Source organism: Panthera pardus, unplaced genomic scaffold, assembly GCF_024362965.1.
Source record: "Panthera pardus isolate Hobbes unplaced genomic scaffold, ASM2436296v1 HiC_scaffold_12, whole genome shotgun sequence".
Classification (NCBI taxonomy): domain Eukaryota; kingdom Metazoa; phylum Chordata; class Mammalia; order Carnivora; family Felidae; genus Panthera; species Panthera pardus.
The window spans coordinates 5,490,337-5,513,802 of record NW_026526677.1 but is presented as its reverse complement, the minus strand read 5'-3'; the positions used below and the strand labels follow the sequence as shown (position 1 = coordinate 5,513,802).

Genomic DNA, 23,466 nt, shown 5'->3' with positions numbered 1-23,466 from the left:
GGCCCCATTCCCCACCCTGTGGACCAGAATTCTTTCAGGCAACTCCTCCTAGTCCATCGTGACCCTCCCAGACACCCCACCTCTCCCGGCTCCAGGTTCTCTGGCCTTGTGGGCTTTGAGGGGCAGGAGCCTGATGGAAGGCAAAGGTCCCCCTGCATCTGGGTTTTTCTGCCACTGGCTGGCTTTTCTGCTATGTCCCAACCGTCCCCTCGGAGCCTTCTCCCATTACTGCCCCTGTCACCTTGGCCAGCTGGCCCTGGAGAAATTCTGGGAACAGTTGAAAAGGGATCCTTCTGGCCATTTCTCACCTTGGCCACCAGGTGTCAGACTTTGTCTAGCTGGGAGGAAGGTCCTAGTTCGTTTCCACCCGGTTGGCCAGGCCTTAGAGGTCAAGGCAAGTTGGGGAGGGGCCTAGAGGTGACCTCTGCACTAGGGAGGCTAGAAGACCCTGAAGGTTGAGAGGAAGGGCTGGAACTCTGGTTCTAAAGCTCACAGCTACTTCCTCATTGTCCCCACCCCCACCCCACTGACAAGGGCTTTGTCTACTGCTGGGAACTGGGGAACCAGGCTGAGTCAGGGAGCTCAAGAACTGAAGGGACAAAGGCAGGGACAGTTGTGGCTCCAGAGAAGAAGGGGGAGCTGAGAGGGAACCACCCATCAGAGCACTCAGTCAGGGGCCCGGATCACTGGCCCTTACCCTCTAGGTTAAGGGGAACAAGGGCCTCCCTTGGCCCTTCCCCATTCGGGTGGCTGTGGCAAGTGGGCGAATGTGTGCGCGTGTCTGTAAGACGAGCACTTGAATGAGTCTCTTCACATACTGCGAGGGCCCCGAGTCCTGGATGTTGGGTCAGTCTTTGCAAAGGCAGGAAGCTGGCAAGGCGTCACCGCCCTTTGGCCACCCTCCACCTCTTCCACACCCACTCCCACCCCTGCCCCCGAAGTTGCCTCTCCCGAGGGACCGTTCGCCAACTCGTGCCCATCCTCGCACACACGGGTGCGTTTCCAGATACCCAAGAGGATGCTGAGCTTCCTAATCCGCTCTGTGCTGTCTGGATGGAGAGGATGGGGAGGAGAGCTTCTCTCCTTCCCTCCTACTCTCCCTAGCCTTCCTGGGACAGAAGGACTTCCAGAGATAATGTCCTCCTTCCCATGGCACCGCAGGCCCCAGGCATTCCAGGTTTTTAAGCTGACCTCTGCGTACCTGGGCCCCCGACGCTAAGGCCACACTTAAGAGGTGGAACCTGAGTAACCGACACAGACTCCCCACCGGTCCCGGAGCAGTGGTGGGTGGAGAACCAACAACGGACTCATAGAAGAGCCTGATGACTTGTCATTTACCAAGAGCCACCTGCTCACGGTCCGAAGCTCCAAAACCCAAAGGACGGGCTCCTACCCCGACACCATCAGTCACCATCGGTAGGGGGCTATCTGGGGGACTCTGAGATGCCCTTTCCGGCTCAGCTGCCCCCTGTGTCCGCCTCCCCCACCTTACTCTTTATGACGCCCCCTCTGTGTCCTCAGCCGGGCGAACTTGTGTGCTTGCCCGCCCTTCCCCGGTTGCTCTCCTCCTCTGTTTCCATCTGCTGCAGGCCCGGCTCTGAGACCCCGCGTGTGCTGCAGCTCCCGGCCACTCAGAAGCACCGTTTCTAGCTCTCTGGAGTCTCCGACCCTCGAGTCTCTGCCATTCCTGCCCCGTCAGTCCTCGGCCTTGGGAAGTGCCCTCTTTTCACCCTGTCCTCTCCTCCTGCCATCCCCGGCTTGCTAGGGGGTGTCACAATCCACGACAGAGATGTGTGTGCTGGTGTCGCCTGGCTCCGTGTGGTGTCCAGCGGCCCTTTTGATTCCCTTCCTCTGCTTGTCCGTCTCCATTCTTCTCCAGCTGCCACCCCTCCCGCAGCCATTTCACGTTCACATCTCTTCTGTTTAAAAACAACAGCAGACCAACCAACCACACAAAAAACCTTCCTTGATCCTGCCACCAAATGCCCGAGAGAATACATTCACCCCTTTTCCTTCTTTCTCACCCCCTCCTTTCATCTCACGGTTGGAGTCTACCTCCCAAATGCTCCCGCAAAGGTCACCTGTGACCTCCCAGTTTCCCAGTGGGTTTCCCCCAAATTCTTCTCTTAGCGCTTCTGGGGCATCTGACACTATTGATCAGCTGCCTCCCTAAAACTCTCCTCTCTTGGCTTCTCATACACTATTGTCTTGACTCTCTTTAAATCAGCTTATATTAAATTATCAAGTACTTTAGTTCGGTGCAGGGCATTGTGCTAAAATGCTAGAGGGATGCAAAGATGAATAAATTGTGCAACGTGCCCTCGAGATGCTCTCTGCTTCCAAGGGAGACAGACACACTGAACTGACCCTTGCCCTGCCCTTGTCCATACCCTACCCTGAGAGTCTGTGCAGAAGCACCTACCGTGTGTTGGGCACTGGAAGGACAGCGGTGGCTGCAGACACCATTGCCTCCCTGAGAGGGCTTGCAGACCGGCACCCTCGCTGAAGGGACGCAATCGCTCCTTCCCTGACTTCCAAGTATTTTGCCTGTGTCTTTCCACAGCTGATCCAATTCTGCCTTGGATTCTAGCATTTGGAGCTAGGGAGGGCGGAGGGAGTCCCAGTCCCTTCTCTAGAGTGTTTTGTTCGACACACTAACTGAACACCTTCCGTGGGCTTGAGCCCGAACTGGGATAGAGAGGTGGGGAAAACTCAGAGTCTGCCCCTAAGAAACACACAGTACAGTGGTATGGGATATACCTTCCTTCTCCCTGTATTCTGCATAGCCCCCTTGTTTGCTGCCTTGCACATTACAGGCTGCTAGGTTTTGCTGCGATGTGGAGACAGCCCGGATGCCCTCCCCTCCCTCTCTTGTTAGGCAGAAAGCAGGCCTGCAGGATATCTAGACGGGGTCTGGGCAGATATGTCCGCCGGAAGGGCCCGGACCCCTTGGCGGGGCATGTTCCCTCCCACTTGGGCCAGGTGACTCTGGGACATTCGGCAGGACCTGGCTCGCCCGCAAGCAAGTCCAATAGCTCATGCACCCACACTCACGCACCTGTCAGTAGCTTCAGGTCAGCTGGTCTTCTCTTCCCAGAGAGATCGCAGGCTCCATAAGGGCGGGAGCCAAGGCGGGTCTCAGACTTCTGCTGGGTTTCCTACTCCAGTCGGCGCAGTGATGGGCAGATCTTTGCAAGGTTCGTCAACTGATTGACGTCACCATCATTTGTTACTTCCTGTGCTTAGGGCACTGTCTCGCGGAGGCCCTGGCGAAATACCTCTGTGTTACCTGGGAGCAGTTAGCCCCCTAGCTCACCCAGTGGCTCTTCACGAGAGTGTCAGTGCAGGCCAGTCTGTCACAAATAACTGGCGATCAGATCACTATTCGCTGTGGCTGCGGCTGCGGCCGGGCACCTTACCTTTATTGTCTCTCTCATCCTTCAAACAGTCTTAGAAGGGTATTTAATTATCCCCATTTCACAGATGGGGAAATCGGAGAATAGAGAGCTTTAAGTAATTTGTCCAAGGTCACTCAGCTAGGAGGCCGTGAGGCTGGGCTTGGAGCTGAGGTCATCCCTGAATCACATCTGTACCATTCGCTTTGCAGACCAGTATGAGTTTTTCTCTTACCCACCCGCCCCCCCCCCCCCCCCACCTGCTGTCTTACACTGAAAACAGTCTACAAGAAGGAAGTAGGGTCACGCCTGGCACTTGTGATGTGGCCACAGTCAGTCACGCTCCCTAGGAGATGAAGGGTATTGAGAAGGGAAGGGTCACTGCCGGGGGCCCCCGGGGGCCACCACAGGTGGGGGTCCCGGGGGAGGTGAGGGCTGACCGCACGTGGCTGACCAGAGGCGCAGTTGGACAGCTTTGCAGGGAGACAGACCCATGAGACCTTTAAAGTAATCCAGAGAGGGGAGGCGGGCTGAGCAAAGGCCGGGAGGGGGAAGACACGCGGCCAGACAAGATGTTGGAAGGACTAAAGGGACGCACCGTGGGTGGAGGAACAGAGTGTGCTGTGGGCACCACGCTCCGTGGACAGGGCAGAGCCTCTTCCCCAAGCTCTTTGCCTCTCCGAGCTCTGCCCTGGACTGCCAGGCTCCAAGCCATCAGGCACGCGGGGGCCCAGGAGGGGAAGCACCAGGCCAAGCAAAGAGATGAAGTCCTGGGGCAAGCATTTTATTTGTTAATACAAGAATAGAAATTCTGCAATAAATATCATCTAATAAATAACATCTCCAAATAAATAAATATTAATACAACAAACTTAGAGTCATGAGTGGGTGAGGCTGGGGGGCAGGGCCTGGGGGAGCTGCCCCCCGCACCCCGAAATGCTACTGCAATGTAAACTTTCAGGAAACCCTGTGGCTGTGGCTATGGTTGCCCTCCCCAGCCTGGGCAACCCACAGATACCCTGGAAAGGGGGTGGAGAGGAGGCACCATGATGCCGGCAAGAAGATGCAAGGCAAGGTCCTTTTGGCTGCCGTCCTGTGCCACCGACTGCCTTGGTGACCCGTGGGTCCGCTCTGTCCCTGCCCCTATGCTTTCAGCATGACCTCCAATGCAGATCCCACCTCTTCCGCTTTTAAATCCCGTTTCTTCCCGTTTGGACTTGCCACCGTGTGTGTTTCCTGAATTGGATGTACTGGGCTATTTGGGGATAGGGGAACAACGCCCATCCAAGGAGAGTGGGGCAGCCAAAGGGCTCCCCCCGCCCCAGAAAGGCACATGCTGCGGTGGCCCCCCTCCCTGCCTGCGGGCATGCTTCCTGGAAGTGCCGCGCGAGGGGCCTGTGGGCGCCGGCAAGCGCCGGGCAGGAAGCAGGAAGCTGTGGGAGCCTTCGCACCAACTTGAACCACTGCGGCCCCCGGGAGCGCTCCTCCCTGTGGAAGAGACCTGCAGGCCTTCGGAAAGCGGGGAGGGGATAGGCCCTGTGGATCATGCCCTCTTCCGAGTCCGGAGAGGGCCAGAGGCCCATGGCTTCTGTCTCCTGGCTCAACAGATGTTGGCATACGGGTTTCTCCCTCCCAGAGTGGGAGCAGGATTTGAGGGAGGAGAGGAGAGAGGAGGCGGTAAAGGTCAGAGATCAGAAGCCATGGGCTTCCAGGTGCAGGGTGACCGCCGCCGGCGGGGGCTGCGTCTTCTTCTTGAGCCGGTTGAAATCCTTGGCCGAGCGCCACAGCCAGGTCTGCAGCTCCTTCAGCAGCCAGAAGTCGTCCATCTTCTGGAGGAAGTCGCTGTGGGCAGGGCCGGGGGCCCGGGTGGGCTCGGTTCCGGGCAGAGGCTGGGGCAGCGGGTAGCCCAGAGCTGCCATGACGCCCGCGATGCTGCCCAGCAGGCCCTGAAGGCTGGTGCAGAAGTGGGCCAGGCTGCGGCGCAGCTCGGCCGTGGCAGCCTGGCGGTCGAGGCCACGCAAGTAGCAGAGAAGGTGGCTATAGGCCTCATAGTTCTGGGTCAGCCGCAGTTTGTCATTGAGGCTCCGCCACACATCCAAGTTGACAGTGGCCCTGGGCAGGGTCTCTGCCCCCAGCCGAGGTGGGTTGAAGTCAGGCTCGTTGAAAGGGGGGCCCAGGTAGTTCAGCTGCGAAAAGGAGAGGGCGATGGAGGAGGAGGAGGAGGAGGAGGAGGGCCACCGGGAGATAACCTGCTCCCAAAGCTCCTATTTCCTGTGTCCCCTGACACTGGCCCCATCTCCTCGCTAGGCCTCTCTGTGCGAGGGCCTCCCCTAAGTTTCTCCAGGGATGTCATCTGCATGGAGGTGGCGGTTGAGGCAGTGGGGGTTGACGAGAGGTGTAGGAAGAGAAAAACACGCAGGAGATACTCGGGGAGGACGTGCCGATTGGCCGTGTGTGCAAGCCTTGGGAGCGTGCCCACCACAGGGCAGAGCAGAGAGGAAGAGGAGCCGGAAGGACCCAGGTGGCCAGGCCGCAGAGGTGGAAGGTGGACCAGAAGAGTGCAGAGCCAAGAAGAGGAGTTCGAGAAGGCAGGAGTGCTCGACAGTGTGGCTGCAAAACAGAGAGCAAGGGGAATGGGCCTTAGAAAATTCTGTTGGGTTTGGCGAAAAGGAGGTGCCTGCCGACCTTGGAGAGAGCCGTTTCAGTGGCCTGGAGGCCAGATTGCAGGGGGTTAAGGAGTGAGTGGGTGGAGAGGAAGCGGAGGCAGAGGGTGTAGACCACTCCTTCGAGAAATTTGGCAGGGAAGGCCAGGAGAGAAAAAGGGTCGGGAGCTAGAGGGGGTAGCAGAGTCAGGCAAAGGTTTTTGGCCAGGGAAGGGAAAAGCGGGTGGGAAGGCAGAGGGGCCCGTGGGAATCAGAGCTCCATTTGCCTCCCAACACGCTTGGTCCCACCAGCAGAAGGGCAGGGGGCAGATGGTACTCACTAAGCAGCAAGTCCCCCCAAGGAAGAGCTCCTAGGAGCAGGGCTGCAGAAGGAAGAAACTGAGGCAGTCTCAAGAGTTGGGCAGGAGGAAGGGTATAGGAGGCAGTCTAGGGAAGAGGACAGAGCTTTGCCAACCCTCAAGGGAGAGGCCTGGGGCCCAGGGAAAGGGCTGAGGGGGACGTTTCAGCTGGAGAGAAAGGGAGAAGAGAGGGGCGAGGCCTGGGATAGGCAAGGGCCCAGGGGGAGGTTCACACGCTGACAAGCACAGAGACAAACTAATTTCCTCGGTGTATCCTGGGGCTGGAGCCAGCTCCCCCGCCACCCTCCTCCCCTTTCTTTCCCTGGCTCCAGAGTAGGGTCTGGGATGTGGAAGAGGAACACGGGAAGAGGGGGCCGGTTCCCCATGGTCCTCGGCGACTCTGACCCTCTTTCCTTCTCTCCTGGGCTCTCTGAACACCTCTGGACTGCCCCCAAATCCTCATGGCACAACTTCCATCCACACCCTGAACCTCCTGCCACTACTGGCCTATCTTCCCCGCAGCCCCCTTCCCCCAAGTCCCCCCTAGGAGGCCCAGCTAGGATGGGAGAGGCAGACAGAAGGGAGGCCCATGGGTCCAGAGCAGCAGGGCCCCAGGTCTGGGGCAGAGGCGAGCTGGAACACAGGCATGGGAGGTGGGGCCCCTCCATCCCCACCCAGCCCCGCCCGTGCAAGAGACACCACAACACGGTGTAAACAGAAGAGACTTCCCCGGCCCCCAGGGGGAGGCGGGCGGCTGGGCCGGCAGCCAGTGGGGCAGTGGGCCAAGGCGGGTGCGAGGCCTGCCCACATGCCTAGTCCTGGGGCCAGGGATGGGAAGGAGGGGGGCACCTCAGAGGGAAGGGTAGGAGATAGGCCAGACATGGGGACCGTTTGGAACCAAAGGGCCCCCTGGTGACCACCGCTCACCGGGACCCCTCCACCGTTCTGTCTCTCTTCCACCCTCTTCTCTCCTCGTTCTTTGCCAGTTCCCAGACCTTTCAGCTGCCCTGGATACTCACGTAGGTCCCAGCCAAGCTGCGGAGTTGGTGTTCCAGGTAGCGGGTGAGGTCGTAGGTTTTCTGGATGGAGGGGCCAGGCCCTGGGTCCCCCGTGCGGTTGAGGGCTGGCACTGCCGGGAGGTGCCAGAGCACAGCACACAGGCAAGCTAGCATCCCCCACGAGTCCCCTGCGGGCAGGAGGGGCAAGAAACATGAGGGCGGGCCCAGGCCCCGTGGAGGATGCCCAGCTGGCAGCCCCTCAGGTGTCTGTCCCCACCTTGGGCCGGGCGCAGGGTTGGTGAGGGTGGGCCGCCAGATGGGAGGCAGGGGGGATGGAGGAGGGGAGCGTTCCTGGCCTGGGTGTGTGTGTGTGTGTGTGTGTGTGTGTGTGTGTGTGTGTGTATGGAGGCATGTATGTGTTTGAGGACGAGAACTTGGCCTCTGTGTGTGTATCTACCAGTATATATCGGAAAGCATATTTGTGTGTCAGCTAAGAAAGAGCCAGTATACGTATGCCGATGTGTATGTGTGTGTACGTGGAGGGACGGGGCCAGGCCTAGGGACTCTGAATCCAGACCCTCTGCAGTTTAGGGAGCCAAGGGGTGGGAAACAGCACGTGTCTCTCTGCCAGCTGCCAGCAGTCAGCCCCGGGAAAGGCACGAGAGAGGCCGCCCTGAGATGAGTCCACACAGAGAGCCATAGGAGGCAAGGGGTAGGGTTAGATCACGCGGGTCAGGCTGAAGGACAGAGGGCTGGCTCATGCAGTCAGTGGTGGGTACATTCTTGAACAGGATTCCTGGGTGTGGAGCTGCGGGGTGGAGGTCTGCCCCATTCTTATCTAGGAGGTTGGATGGGGAAAAGTTTGGCCTGAGTGAGGTCTTCTGATGAACCTACAGTAAAGAGGGTCGGGGTGGGGGATGTGAAAGAGAGAAAGAGGGGGAATATGATGTATCTGATGGGTTTGGCTTGTCAGCTGATGGTGCTGGAGAGTTTGGACATCCTGGGACACCAGAGGCCAGGGGCTGATAATGTGAAGATACCCATAGGCAGTTGGGAAACATGATTTTCCCAGCTTTTAGGTGTGGGCCAAGGTAAAGAGCACTAGGCCAGGAGTCAGTGGGCACCGGGACTGGGTAAAGGCAATTAGGGTTAGGATAGGGCAAGGCTATAATTGGTATGGGGCTAGGTTAGGTTTAAGGACTGGGTTACTTTTAAAGTTTCAGGTTAGTTTATTGGGATTTGGCTGACTGAGTGTGGTTGAGGTTTGAGTCCAGCTGGGGGATGTGGTGAGGTCTGGACAGGCACAGGGTTGGCTGGGGCTAAGGTTTATTAACGTGTTGATTTAGATGTCAGATGGGGTAATGCACGGCATGTCACTAAGAGTAGGGCTGGTTTGGGTTTTAAGCTTGGGTAGGTGTTGAGCTATGAGTCGTTTCTTCCACTTTCTATTTTCGACTTTCAAATTTTTATCATGACATATGTTGCTGTGATAGTTAGAAATGAGTTGGATACGGGTTTGACAGTTTGACTGTACTGAGTTAGGGGGAGTTTGGAGTTAGTCATAACGCTGGGTCAAGGTTTTGGAGAGGGCTTAAGACTCAAACTGTACAGAATGCCTCTCACAGAGTGTAGGGGTCAGGTGGGGACTTCCGCAGCGGCCCAGGCCATCAGTCTAGACTCACTAAGATGCGTGGTGGCTGGCAACTTTACTGATAGAGCAGGGGAGTGGGTCGGGCGGGGGGAACACCAGTCTCAGAGACCCTGCTCTTAGGGACGAGGGACTTGGTCTGAGTGCATGGGTGCGTGCGTGCGTTAGGACAGAGCGCGGTGTCAGGCACATGACTGCTCCCCTGTCCTTGTCCGCATCTGCAGCCCCTGGCTTCCCTCCTGGTGCTTCTTTCCTCGTTCGGCCTTTTCCTGCTGACTCTGTGTTCCTTTCTATTTACTCTTCCTCATATTCCAAGACAACTCCAGGCCCTTCTCTGCACGAAGCCTGGGGCTACCCTCGGCCTGGATATCTGGCAGAGTCACCTCCAAGATCCTAAGGGTACAATATGGGGTGTTTTGGAGGTGGAGACCTGCCGAGGCGAGCGGCAGCCCTTCCAGGCTTGAGGTAGCTTTCGGGACTGAGCCTGGCCTCACTCACAGTTAGCAGCAATGCTGAGGGTCCCAGCTGAAGCCCACATTGGGAGCTGGGCTCACCTCTTTCCCCGACCTTGCTTTGGTCAGCCTTTCGGTCCATAGTTCTGGGACTGAGTTTTGCCTCTGCTGTGGTGGGGGGGGGCGGGGGGGACGGGGGGGGCACCGGGTCAGGAACCCAGCTCTGGGCCTTGTTTTCCCCTCCTCTTCTGGGCCCTGTGGCACATCCCTGGGGAGAACTGGCTCCCTACACAGGGACAGCAGGGGGAGAAGCCTTTGGATAAACAAGAACTAAGTCATCTGGGCAGAAAAACGGCTCATGAAATTAACCAGACGAGGCCGGTGTTTCCAGGAATATTTCAGTTCTGAGGTAACTGTGTCACTGCAGGCGGGGAAGGGGGGGCAGGGGAAGTTGCAGAAAGATCGGACTGACCGGCCCATGGAGAGAACCAGTAAGAAGGAAGGGGTCTCAGGTATCTAGAGGGAGAAGAGGCTAGGAAGGAGAAAGGAGACACGGCTTCCACTCTGGGCAAGATGTCCCCATATCTCAGGCGGCAAACTGATGATGGCCATCTGGGGCAGAGAACACCTGTGGCTTAGTTGTGAGCCCCGGAACTCAGTGAGGCTTGGGCTCACCTGCGTCCCTAGGAGGGAGCATTAGGTGGGCATCGTGGAGCCCTCTCCCATCCTTCTCTCCAGGCTCCTGGTGTGCAGGTGGACGGGCCCCCTCCCCCAGTCCCGGCCCCTAGCCCAGCCCCCCGCCCCAGCTCTGCCTCTGGCTGCTGCCCACTGTTGTTTACATCCCGGCTTCCCTTGTGTTTATAAATCCGGCTGAGCACGTGAGGAGCTAATGAGTGCAGCTCACAGCTCACGTTTCCTGCTGGAGCCCCCCGCCCCCCCATCTTGGCCCCCCGCCCCAGCGGCCCCTAATTCCATCCAGATCCCTGGGCCCTGGGAACCTAGGCCCCCCTCATGAACACACACACACACACACACTCAGCCCACGCAAGCGCACGGCCACCCTGACACGGCTGCAGGGCAGGCATACCAGGGTCCACGTGTCCTTAGCCAGCTGCCCCTCGATCCCTGGCCTGTGTCCTCCAGGCTGAACTCCTCCGGCAAGGGTCGGGGGCTCGGCAGGGCACACGTGCAGGGTGGCCAGGGTGAGTCAGACAATTGTCCAGGAGACTCTGCACCTGGGATGCCCTCAGGCCAGACCAGGGCCAGCTTCCTGGCGACCTTGGAGGGATGTGTTGAGGGGAATTGGGGGAAGGAAGTGGTTTAGGGGGTGGTGTGTCCGCCGTAGTGTGAGATCCAGGCACTGAGACTGTAGGCAACGACCCTCAGGGGCTCCTCCTGACCTGCCTCCTCAGGGAAAGGCCCACGGAAATAGCCCATCTTTCCTTGTCCTCCGGCTGGCTGCCCCTCCCTCCGTCTTCTCTCCCCTTCGTCCTCTCTTTGGTTCCCTGTGCCCCAGGCCACTGAGAAGTGGCTTAGTGAGCGAGTCCACATAGGCCCAGAAGTCCGGAGACCTAGCTTTGCCACAACCCATGACTGGGCTCGCAGGAGAGGGCTGTGCTGTGCACGCTAAGGTCCCTCTCAGCCCAACCGCGTGGGGTTCCACCTCTGCTGTCATCTTCAGCAGCCCCCTCCCTGCCCTTCTCTTCCAGCCTAAATGACAGAAGAAGAAACTGAGGCCCAGGGAAAGAAGCAGGCCAGTGGGCCAGCTGCCCTGCCTTGTGAAGTCAGTGCCGACAGAGGAGCTGGGCTGTCGCCGAGTGAGGGGGTTCTGGACCGGGCTCCAAGAGGACCCCAGTTGTTCCCAAGGGGCGCAGGATGAAGCCAGGGGAGCTAGGCGAGGCAGCCGGCGGAGAGCCAGGCAGGGGGACCCAGTGAAGGAAACGGTCCCGGCCGGGCCGGCGTGTGGGTTGAAAGGGTGTTGTTATTCAGAGGCGTGGGAGGGGCTGGGAGGGAGCGGGCAGGAGCCAGGGTGTGAATAGGCAGGTGGGATTGTGGGGAGGAATGTGAAGTGTCACCAATAAAGTAGCTGGTGTGGCTGGGTGGTGTGCACAAGTGTGAACGGGGCAGGAGTGCACGGCTCCGTGGAGGGGAGAGGGAGCCATTAGACCAGTCTGGAAGAGAGACGGGGGGGTGGGGGGCTGCTAGGTGACAGTTGCTGCCATCTGCCTGTTTCCTCCTCAGGTTGAGTGCGGGGCTCAGGGCAGTGAGGGTGCCGGAGCCAAACTGCGGGGTGGGGGGTGTCCGGTCTCTCAGAGGAATGCATCCCTGTGTCCCCAGGGAAGGGCAGCGTGTGCTCCAAGCCCGAAAGGGGGTCTGTGGGGATTGTGAAAGCCGGGAGATGTCAGCTGGTCAAGGTCAGGATCAGAGAGTGCCTGACAGAGGTGTGGGTCCGGCGTCCTCACCCACAACCTTTCTCCAAGGCTGGGGACTTCCAGCTTCCCCTCCCGTCCCCGGCAGCTCCCTCCTACCCCAGCGGGGAGGGCCGGGCCGGGCACCGGACGAAACCGGGACGGGGTCCTCTGGGACTGGGGGTCTGGGGGGAGGGCTTCTGGAGCGCCGTGTGGAGTAACTGGGAAGGAAGGTGGAAAGAGATGGGGCTCTGGCGAGGCGGGGGGGAACCCGGGGTTCCCCCCGAGGGGCTCGGCCCGAGAACTCGGCGGCGGCGGCCGCTCGCTGGCCCTCCCCCTCGGCGGTGACCTCTCGCTCCCGGCCCCCTCCCCGCGGCGGCGGCGCCTTCCCCCTGTGTGGCCTCGGCGCCCCCGGCCCCGCCCCCGGCCCGCTCCCGCCCGGTCGCTCCCTTCCCGGCGGCGGGGGCGGGGGCGGGGTCCGGGGCGCCGGGCTTCGGGCTCGGCCGGGCCGCTGCCCTTTCCCGCGCGTCAACTCCCCGCCCTGCCCGTCCGCCCTCCCGCGGGCCGCCGGGGCCGAGCGGCCGCCGCCGCCGCCGCTCCCCGGCCGGTGACGGGCTTTCTCCTGCCCGGTCCGGCCGGGCTGCGCCCGTCCCCCGCACTAATCACTCCCAGGCCACGGCGGGCCGGGCCGGGGTGGGTGGGGGGGGGGGGGCTCGCTGCCTCCGCCGCCGCCGCCCGCCCCGCCGCCCGGGCCCTACCTGCCGCCGGCTCCCCGGCCGCGGGCAGCATGGTGGGCTCCGGCCGCGCAGCGCGCAGCGAGGAAGCCGCGAGTCCCGCAGCCCGGCCCGGCCCAACCAGGCTCGGCTCTGCCCTCCGCCCTCCTCTCTCCTCTCGCCCGCCCTCCTTCCCGCCCTCCCCTCCCCGGCGGGCCGGGGAGGGAGCGCGGCGGGCCCGAGGTGTCGGCCTCCCCTCGCCTCCCGCCGGCCCGGGCTCGGGCTCCCCGCCCTTCTCCCCTCTTCCTCCCCGGCCCCCTCCTCCCCGCGCGCCGCGTCTCCCTCCCGCAGCCCCGCTCCCCGCCTGGGACTCGCTCTCCCCGACTTTTCGCGCGGGGCTCTTTCCGCCGAGATTCCCGGCACCCCGCCTCGCTGGGGCTCCAGGTTGCCGGCTCCCGGGGTCAGCGGGTCGCGCGGGCTCCCGCCGCGCTCCCGGCCACCTCCTGGCCCCGGCGAGCGGACTTCAGGAATGCCGCGTCCCCGCCCGGCCCCTCTCGAGGGCGCCCGGCCGTGCCTCTCCCCCCCCCCCCACCCCCCCTCCCCCCCCAGCCCGAGCCCTGCTGGCGGGGGTAGCTGCCGGCTCCCCCGCCCGGCCCCGGCTCGGGGCTCCCGGGGGGAAGCACGGGAACCGGATCTCGCGGCTCCCGGGCGGGGGCGGGGGCCGGGGCCTCGGACGCCAGGCTCCTACCTGCTCGGAGGTCCATGGGGCTGGGGGCCGGGCCGGCCGGGCGCGGCTCCTCTCCCGGAGGCTGGCGGAGTGGGAGGGCGAGCCGCGGCTCCGGCGAAGCTTTAATAATCCCATCCGCCAGGCCCACTCGCAGGTTTTTTTCGCTCGGTTTCGGATTTTTTTTTTTTTCGGTGTGGGACATTCTGCAAACTTTTTTTTTTTTTTTCTGACGTGTAAAGCTGTAACCACAAATTGTAGCGGCCCTCCCCGGGGTGGGGGGAGGAGGGGGGAGGAGGGAAGGGAGGGCTTCTGGGGCTCCTCTCCCTCCCACAACACCGAGGGGGGGTGAGGTGAGGCGAGGCTGCGGCGGTACCACCCTGGGCCTCCTGGGGGAGGGGGCGGGGAGGGCATCAGTCCGCCGGCAGACTCCCCGAGCCGGAGGGGAGCGGGCCGCCCTCTCCTTTTCTTCTCCGGCGGCGTCGACCTGGGGTGCGGGGTCCCTGCTCTCACCCTACCTCGGACTCCTCATCTCTAACCTTCCCTCTCCTCCCCCTCCCCCTGAGTAAATGCAATGACACATTCTCCCAAATGCCAGCGAGCTGGCCTCGTAGCAAGTGATGGTGTTTTTCCTGCTGCCCTTTGTCTGGGCTGACCGCCCCCCTGGCCTATTGTCCCGCCGCCAGTCCCATTTCCAAAAGCTGGGGCTGAGTGAGGCGCTGGGGTTGGGGCAGGTGACTAACGGCCTCACAATGCCCCCCGGGGCGGGGGGAGGGAGAGGGCACCCCGGGCCCACTGCCCAGCTCGGAGGAGAGTAGAGGGCCCTTGGCCGAGGGTTTTTCTCTCAGGTTCACTAGGTTCTTCGTTCTTCCCAGCGGCCGGGAGAGCGCACAGGGGTGGGGGAATTGTAGTTCATTAATCAGCACGAGGCACCGGACCAGTTTCAACACCAGAGGCTGCATGGGTGACTCAGCGGGAATGCTCCCATTCAAGGCGATGGACAGACCCAGAGTCCCCATTTGTGAAACGCTTCCCCATAAAGACTTTTGGCTTTCTCTCGCCTTCGGGGTTTGGGGTTGTTGGTGTTGTGGAGTGCTCTCCCTCCTTCCTTCCCCAGGCCTGGGTTGGGACTTGCTTTGTGGGATACCTGGGGGACCCTTAAGCCTAGACCCTCTCAGGAGGGTCTCCTTCCTGCCCCCTTCCTCCCCTCCCTCCCCCCTCCCCCCGACGGAGAGCTGCCAGGGAGAGTGCAGAGGAAACAGCTCTCCCCGTCTGGGGCTTCCAGACATCTCCTTTTGGTGACTTCTTGGGGGACAGTCATTTGGTCCCCAAGGCTTGAGTACTCTAGATCCAGACCACCAATTAAACCATTTGGTAATAAGTTGCTTCTGTCCTTTATTTGTTTTCTCAAAGTGGGAGAGGTGGTGGTGGGCCAACCCTGGAAGGTGATTCCTCCCCGCGCCCCCCAACAGCATCAGATTCTTCAGTCCACGACTCCTGCCCCGTGTCCGTGTCCCTGAAGAAAGGAGGGTGCCCCGCCAGCCCTGCCACAGCCCCTCCAGCCTGCGGGTCAGAGCAGGCGGCATGGTCAGGACCGGCGCTAGGTTCCCAGGGCAGCTCTTCCCTTTTCTGCACTGTGTGGACTGAGGTGGGGGGGTGGGGGGGTGGGGAAGAAGTTTGTTTTCAATTACCTCACTGGAGTGGGACAGACTTTGTTGTTGGGTTGTTTTTTTTTTTTTTTTCCTCCTTTCTTTTTTCTTTCTAAACAAGGAGAAAAAGAGCTGGGAAAGGGGAGCTGGCTGGGGGTTGGGGGCAGGGGGCTTTCCGGGGCATCAGTAGCAGCTTTAAGGAAACCTGTCTTGGGGGGGTGTCCTTCTGAAAAGTGCTCAGGGCCTCCCTCTTCCCCCCACCCTCCCCCCCACCTCAGCCAGAACTCTGCAGTTTCAATGACATTCTTGGCGGGTGAGCCCTGAGATCTTTTGATGCCCACGCCGAGGTCAAGAAGGCAGATGTCCAGTGGGTGACTGGCACTGAGGCCAGCCATGAGGTCCTCAAGCAGCCTCCCTTTCAGAAGGAGGGAGCCACGAACGGTGGGGAAGTGGGGCGTGCAATTCGTCCTCCCCTCGTTTGTAGCCTGCTCCTTGTGGAGAGTGTCTGCACAGACAATGTGGTTTGGATTTGGCTGAGCCCCCTCAGCACCTTATAAAGCACCTTGCTGAGTCAGGGAGAAAGCAGCCCCCACTGGGGAGAGGAGGAGGGGGCCGGGAGAGAAAGGGAAAAGAGGGAGAGGGGAGCTGAAGGAGGGAGGTGGGGGGCTGAGAGAAGGGAAGGGCAGAAAAGTAAATGGGTGGGAGTAGGAAGGAGGGAGGAGGCAGGAGCCCAGGGAGGAAGAGGAACAGACTGCAGTGGAAGGGGAGCACCCCCCCATCCCACCACACTCCCAGCAAATACTCGCCTCGGGAGGCCAGAAAACATTGCTCTGCAGTAGCTGAGGGCCTGTGGCCCTGAAATGGGGACCCAGGCCAAGGGGGGGCAGGGACAACTGGCTTTACACACAGCCACCCCCCCACACCCACCCAGCTTGTTATGGTGACACCGCACGCTGGAGAAGTCGCCTTCTCCCTCTGCCTCTTGTCTAGACTTGCATCCCTGCCCTCTCCCCTCAACCAGGGGGTGGCCAGGCCCCCCCCCCCATCTTCCCCACTGCCAAGGGGAAAATCAGCTCCATCTCCAAGCTGCCAGTGCCCCTCTGCCGTGTCTGGGCAAAGGCAGGAGGCTGGGAGCTGCCAGGTGGGTTGGGGTGGGGGCTGGAATAAAGACCTTGCCTTTCTGCTGCCAAATCCTAAATGGGGTGGGCTGTGGGAATTGGGGGAGAGAAGGAAGAAAGGAGAGGCAGAGCGTGATAGCTCCCCCTCCAGGATTTCTGTGGCGTGGGGGCACAGGGGGCTGCCCTCTGATTTCCAGTTGGGGCTGTCAACTTCCCACTCCCCTGTGGCTCTCAGACGGGATTCTTGTTCTGGGATTGCCGGTGAGGGCAGGGCAGAGGTTACAGGAGACTCCTGCCCCCTGAGCCCCAGAGCCATCTGTCTTGGTACATGGTGTGCAAGAAGTTTCCGAAACCCCGCTGGGTGCTAGGCGCTACGGAGACAGAAGAGGGAAGGAAAACCCACCGCTGCCTTTGAGAATTTCATGGTCTGGTGACAAGGGGCACTCATTTACACTGAGAGATCAGAGGATGGAAAGGGCAGGAGAGCTCTGGGAGGAGGTGGAGCTTCAGGGTGGGAAATACAGCTGGAGCCACAGGAAGATGCACCGAGGGAGCACTGGCCCTGGCCCACGGGACTCCCTGCTCTGCGGAGAGTCAAGCTGGGAGTGAGGACGAGGGGCTTCCAACTGGCCAGCGGCATGGCCTCTCGTGGAATGGGGTATGACCCCTTGTGCCCTCCTCCCCAACAGGATGGTGGGAGATCGGGGAGCTCATGAGGAGGACACTGCTTTGCTGCCTCTCTGGCCTTCCAGTCTCCAGGCCTTATCCACAGGGAGTGGCAGGCCAGACCCCAAGGGATGTGGCTGGGAGGGGGGCGGGTCTGGCACCGGGCGACGCTTCAGCTGCCCTCCAAGGGGGTGGGGTGAGTCAGTTTGGGCTCAGGGACAGGCTAGACCTCTCCCTCTCACCTTCCCTCCCTACTCCCATAGCTGGTACCCCCAGGAAAGGCATTCCAGAAGCCCCCCAAATCCCGTGTCCCACACAGCTGCAGAAAATTGGCACTGAAGGGGTCCTGGGCCCCAAGGATGTCGTGGATTCCTGAACTAGGGAAGCCTCTGATCCAGTCCCCTCCTGATGGGTCGGCAGGAATGAGAGTGTTGGCGAAGCCCACAGAGGTAAGTGAGGACACTCACTAATTCATTCATGTGTTGACCAGACGTGTCCTGAGTACACAGACAGGAGCCCCACGGGGCCATGGGGATGAGGGGTGGAGGCTGACCTGTGTGCTGGCAGGAGAGGCAGGGGCCTGCCAGTGCCTGCTGCAATGCCTGGCATTTCTTGGTGACACTTTTACTCCTTTTAGGACTCTAAGGCTTAACTAATGACAATAGTTTAAACATACTGAGCTCTCACCACGTGTTGGGTCCTGTGCTAAGGTTTTTCGTGGACGAGACCGTTTGATTCTTGCTGTAACCCCAGAAAACAGGAGCTGTGATTTACCCACTTTGTATGTGAGGTCCCTGAGGCTTGGAAAGATGAAGTCACTTGTCTCGGGTCACACAAGTGGCGGAACCAGGACTGGAACCCAGCACTGTCCGCCCTTTGAATTACACCATTCAGATGCCAACATGGGGCACGCGAGAGGGGAAGGGGCTGGGTGCTGGGAGCGGGCTCCAGAGGCACCAGGACTAGCCAGCACCCCCTGGCTACGAGGTTATCTAAGCTGGGGCCAGCCTGCCGCTGCGGGACACTAAGATGTCCCCTTGGACAGAAAGAGCATCTCCCTGTGCCTGGAGCGGGGGACCTGGGCCCTCCTGCTCTCTGCCCACTGCTGACGTGGACTGTGTCGCACGTGGGGGCAGGCACCCGACCTGGACCCTCCCGGGCTGGCGAGAGTCAGCCCCCTGAAGAGCGCTCCAGTCCCCTCAGCTAGAATTGTAGATTCCAGGAGCGGGCGAGTGGGTTTGAACCACGGGATGAGGACCGAACTGCGTGTTGGGTCCCCACCCACCCACAGCCAGGGAGAGGGCTTCCCCGGGCTTCCGAGGGCCCTACTATTTAGCCTGCAAAGTGAGGGCCGGGTAGGCTCAGAGGCTCTGCCTGGGCGGCCGGGGGCTCCCCCGGATCCGCATCCCTGACTGGAGGCCTCCTCTCCATCACCTCGCGCACGCGCCTCACCTCGCGCACGCGCCACTGGCTGCAGGCCTGGGGGCCACCAGCAGGGCTGTGCACTTTCCCTTTCCCTCCAGCGGGCACGAGCCCAGAGGGCCCTGCCTCACCCTGCGCTGGCGGTGATGTCAGCGGAAACCCCAGGGTGCTGAGGACCTCCTCCTACCTCAGCCACGGCCCTACCCTGCCCTGCATCCTGCACCCACACCTGGACGGGCTCAGCCTCCCAGAGGACACCGCGCCCACCTGCCCCCCGCTTCCCCGTGAAGCTGAGGGGAACCGGGCCCTGCTGCCTGCCTCTCCCCTGCCCGACCTAGGCTTCGTCTCCCCATCCGCAAGGATGTCTGGGTGATGAGTGGGTACCGGAAGGCAGGGGCAAAAGGGGTAGCCCCAGATGCTCAACTCCTCCCCTGCCTGCCAGGAGCTTTCCCCGCCATCCTCCCAGGATGTTCCATTGCCCTGGCCAACCCATGCCTCGGGCTCCGTGACTCCGTCTCCCCTGGCAGAGGAGTGGGGTTACCTCTCCCTGGGCTGGAAGATCCTTATCCTGCCCTGCTGAGTCACTGCCGGCTCCTCCCGCTCTGTCCCCTCCCTCCCTACCGGCCTCCCTCCTTCAGACTTCTCCGGCTTTCTCCAGACTGTCTGGGTTCCTCAGGGGCCCCAGGGGTCAGAGGACAGACGGCATCTCCCTGAGATGACTTGGAGTCCCACCCCGAGTGACCGCCACCCCAGCACTGTTGGGACAGTGACAAGGAGTAAGGGCGTCGCTAGCTGTGTGACCTTGGGCAAGTCACTTGGTGCTTCTACACCTCACTTTTCTCCTGCACGGAACAGGGATGATGATAATGGTACCTTCCTCGGAGTAAAAGGACGATTGAGCTAATACATGTCAAATCTCTGGCACTCAGCACTCGATAACGTTGCGTATTATTGTTACCTGCCCCGTCGGGCCCTATCCTCCTGTCTCGGCTAACGACGCCACCTCCCCCTTTCCAGTCCCCATGCCCACATGTCTGCACCTTTTCTGTTCTTTAGACCCTGCTTTCCTCCTGCAGCCTGTCCCCACAACCCCAACGGGATCTGACCGTGTGACGCTGGGCGTAGACCACAGGACACAGATACGAGACTGGAGAGTTGGGCCGTCGGTCGTTCAACCCTCCTCCCACGACGACCAGTTCGGAGCATTGGACTTTGCAGCCCCGGGGGGGGGGGGGGGCTGCGTGTATTGAGGGAGAGACAGAGGGGGAAGGGTGGACACTCAGGGCACAGGGGGCTCTGAGTGGAGTCAAGGGGTCCGGGCTGTACTGGGCGCAACTCCGTCCGGGCTTCCAGGCCATCTGTCTGCAACACTCGAGTGGTGGTTGGGTCTGTGAGGAGTTCACCCCTCCCCGGCCCCCACAGGCACCTCTCAGAGGTCCCGTCCTTCCCACCAGAGCACCCTGAGCACTCGCCAGCCGCTGCGAAATGCGTGAAGTGACAGAGGGCTCGAGAACTCAAGGCGCACAAAGGGCTGTGGTGCAGAGGAAGGAGAGGGCAGGCAGGGCTTGGAAAGGGGCCGAGGAGGGTCTGGGTGGCAAAGAGGGGAAGCCCACACCTGGCCTGGAAGCTGTGCCTGGGGCTCGGGAGGAGCTGGCACTCAGGCCGGTGGGGCGCAGCCCCCCAACAAACATTCGGGAAGCACCCCCCACATGTGCCCCGAGGAACAGCGTGGACATAGAGAGACCCACACCCTGCCCACCAGGGGCTCCGGGGCTGCTGGGACGGAGGGCCAGATGGCTCCAGAGTCGCCGGGGCCCTGCTCTTAATTAGTGGCCTCCCCCCTGCCCGACCCCGGGTGCCTGAAGTCTCCCCGCGCTCCCCCTGCCCTCTGGTGACCCCATCTCGGCCAGGGAGGACGGCTTCTCGGCCCCCTTCTCCCTGGGTGCGTAGCACCGCGTTGGGCACCCAGCTGGCACCCACAGGCGCTCGCCCAGGGCAGAGCAGCCTGGTCTCTGTTCTGGAAGCCGGGGCTGTACGCGGTGTCTGTCTCCCTCTACTGGTCCCTTAAGGGACAGCCTGGCCAGGACGCTTGGCACAGAGCTGGTGGTGTCCAGGTCTCCCAGGCAGTGGATGGGGAGCACGGGGAGGCGGCGAAGAGGGCCCGGGGACTCGGGCCCGGCTGCCGCCCTCAGGAGCACCGCCGCCTCCTGGGTCTCTGCGGCCCGAAGAAGCCGGTCTCCGACAGGGGCCCCCAGGGGTGGTCTGAGGGAGGCCAGGTGGCCTCCCCGATGCCTTCCCCGCAGGCCAGCAGGCCCCTAACAGCCTCCTTCCCCTTCCAACCCGTGAATGGAACTGTCATCCATGGATTTATCTAAACCTTTTGTGCAGCTATTTATATTTCCAGCCGAGACCACATTTTGGAGTAATGAGTTCCATCGGGGTCCTCCCCTGCTGGGTGAAGCACGCTGCCTTTGATTTGTCCTAAACTTACCTCACTCGCGCTCCGAGGGGGCCCTGTAGCTCCAGCATGCCAGGTTCTGGTGAACAAGCCGGAGCTTCCCCTCCGCATCCCTGCTGTGGGTTTAAAATTTCCATCCCATCCGCCTTCCACCTCTAGCCTGCAGCCCGAGGAGCCCGGGTCTCCCGCCTGCGCGCGGGGCGACCGGCAGAGCGAGGACAGCCAGCACCTCGTGCCGGCCTCTGGCAGCCTGCCAGGCCAGCGAGGACTCATTCTCCCCACGACGCCGAGGTTCCCGAGGGCCCGGGACTGCGGGGTGGCCCCTGGCGGCAGCCACAGGCTTCCGGCACCGCGCCTCTTTGCGGGGCTGACCTCTGCCTCCTCCGCCGGAGCCCCTGACCAGTCCCGGGCCTCCAGGCCTTTCTGTGTATTGTTTCTCCGGGGGGGGGGGGCTCTCCTCCCAGGTTCCTAGTGGGATTCACCAGGGCTCCGTCCACGCTGGTTTACAAGAGGTTGAGGGCACACTCCAGAGACGGGGATGGTGAGGCACGACAGTAACAGCGGCAATGCCCACGGCGTGTACCGAGAGCTTTCACGGACGCGGACCGAGTGAACCCTCACACAGCCCTTTGAGGGAAGGACTGGTATTGCCCCTTCCGCCCGATTTCCAGGTGAGACAACTGAGGCTCAGAGGAAAGAAGCGATGTGTCCAGCCCGGGAGCAGTGGAGCCAGATCTGGGCAGACCAGGGCCTAGAATGCCATCAGTCCCCCGCGACAGACAGCCTGTCCTGCAACCTCTCCGAATGCTATACCCTTGTCGTTCAGTACATGCTTTTGTTTGTTGTTTCGGTTTATTTTGGGAGAGAGTGTGAACGGGGCAGGGGCAGAGAGAGAGAGAGAGAGAGAGAGAGAGAATCCCAAGCAGGCTCCATACTCAGCACAGAGCCCAATTCAGGGCTCAGTCTCACGACCCTGGGATCATGACCTGAGCCAAAATCAAGAGTCAGGAGCTCGACTGAGCCACACAGGAACCCCATCAACAGATAATTATTTAAAAACATTTTTTTAATGTTTATTTCTTTTTGAGAGAGAGAGACAAAGTGTGAGCAGGGGAGGGACAGAGAGACAGGGAGACACAGAATCCGAAGCAGGCCCCAGGCCCCGAGCCGTCAGCACAGAGCCCGACGCGGTGCTCGAACCCACAAACTGTGAGATTATGACCTGAGCCGAAATTGGACGCTTAACCCACTGAGCCACTCAGACGCCCCAACAGATAATTATTTTAAACGTTTGAAATGGTAACCACCTTCCTGCATCCACATCTGCCTTACCACACACATATTCCTACATACTTACATACTTTGGTACCTGTGGGGTGAAGATTAGGAATTTGGGGGTTGAAAGGATCCTGAGAGAGCATCTCGTGCAACCCTCTCATTTTATCAGGGAGGAAGCCGAGGCCCCAAAAAAGGCCTTGACTTGCTGGAGACTGTGAGCAGGGCTGGGGCGGTCCCGGGTCTTTTCCGGCACAGACCCCAAACTGCCTTTGGGTTCCTATTCCCCTCCCAACACACGGTGCGCCTCACGGTTGCAAGGCCCTCCCCCCCCCCACCCCCCTGTGCCTCCTGCTCCATCCGGACCTGACAGGCATCGGTGCCTGTGCCAACTGCAAGCCCAGAGAGGCTGCCTGGTTTCAGACAGGAGAACATCCTTCCAGTCCCGCAGCCTAGGGGGAGCAGGACAGCCAATTACAACTCCTCCCGGAACTGCGGCCAGATGACGGGCCCAGGAAAGCCGAGGGCCCCTTCAGGATCACAACACGTCAAGGTTGGAAGGAACCTCAGTGAGCATCTCACCCCGCCAGCCACGTCATACAGATGAAGACGCAGCCGCAGAGACAGAGGGGGGCCTTCAAGTCACATAGCGAGTCAGTGGTGAAGCACAGACTAGAGACCCAGGACCCCTGATTCCCAGCTCCAGGCTCCTTTCTGGTCTGAGCCCTTCGGAAGGGTCAGGTGATAACTGACCTCTGGCAGGGTGTGTGTGTGTGTGTGTGTGTGTGTGTGTGTGTGAGTGAAGAGACTCATTAAGAATCCTAAAGAGGGGTGCCCGACTGGCTCAGTCAGAAGAGCATGCAACACTTGATCTCGAGGTTGTGAGTTCAAGCCCCACGCTGGGCATTGAGATTACTTAAAAAAAAATCCTAAAGACTTTATGTGTGTGGGTGTATGTCTGAAGATTCATTAAACATCCTGAGAGTTTATGTCTCTCTCTCCCTCCCCCAGGCCTTGCACCAAAGACCTCAAGGCCACAGGGCCCTACAGCGTCAGAGGTGTCGGGGCAGAGGCACAACTGTGTGATTATTGTGCCCCCTCCTCGCCTTCCAGGAGCTTTGACATCTGCTCCTGTCCCAGTTGGGCTGCCCAGGCGACAGGTGTGGGGCCACGGTGGAGAGTGTGTGAAGGCTAAGCTGAGTTACACTGGGGTAAAAAGAGAGTGAGGGATATGGAGAGAGGAGGAAAGGGAAGGAAGAGAACAGCTAATGCTAGGTTCTTTTGTGGGTTTTATTTTTTGACAGAATGTGGGGGTGGGGGGGGGGAAGGGCAGCTACTGTCCAGGGAAGGACGGGACTGTGGGAAGAAGCTGGAAGTTCCATTACAGCACCTTAAGTAGACTTATATGAAATAATGTTGCATTATTTCAAAATGCAAGGGGGGGGGAGCGGCACAGAGAAGGCCTCTCTGAGGTCGAGCAAGTGCAGCTGAGCCCCAGGAACAGGAGCCAGTATGTGACAAGGGGGACATTTTAGGAAG

At 60.7% G+C, this 23,466-nt stretch overlaps 1 protein-coding gene across 5 annotated transcripts; it reads right to left on the bottom strand.

The window, feature by feature from the left end:
• Positions 1-4,158: 4,158 nt before the first annotated feature.
• Positions 4,159-13,522, bottom strand: CLCF1 (cardiotrophin like cytokine factor 1). 5 transcript variants are annotated; one of them, XM_053899405.1, is made up of 4 exons: positions 13,364-13,522; positions 10,582-10,772; positions 7,416-7,582; positions 4,159-5,581 (listed from the first exon to the last, which is right to left on the bottom strand). In XM_053899405.1, the coding sequence occupies exons 3-4, from the start codon at positions 7,566-7,568 to the stop codon at positions 5,087-5,089; spliced, it is 648 nt and encodes a 215-aa protein (XP_053755380.1). In that variant the 5' UTR covers positions 7,569-7,582; positions 10,582-10,772; positions 13,364-13,522; the 3' UTR covers positions 4,159-5,086. The 5 variants fall into 5 exon arrangements, with proteins under 5 accessions (XP_053755380.1, XP_053755381.1, XP_019270694.2 ...); XM_053899406.1 differs by lacking the exon at positions 13,364-13,522 and adding an exon at positions 12,661-12,676; XM_019415149.2 differs by lacking the exon at positions 10,582-10,772.
• Positions 13,523-23,466: the final 9,944 nt, after the last annotated feature.

Excerpts from the sequence above, each read along its gene's own strand:
- CLCF1 (XM_053899404.1), bottom strand. The coding sequence starts at position 12,691 with ATGCTGCCCGCGGCCGGGGAGCCGGCGGCAG. Across the intron at positions 7,583-12,660 it reads GGCCGGGGAGCCGGCGGCAG|GGGACTCGTGGGGGATGCTA; the intron begins GTAGGGCCCGGG and ends TCCTGCCCGCAG. Across the intron at positions 5,582-7,415 it reads GCAGCTTGGCTGGGACCTAC|CTGAACTACCTGGGCCCCCC; the intron begins GTGAGTATCCAG and ends TCCTTTTCGCAG.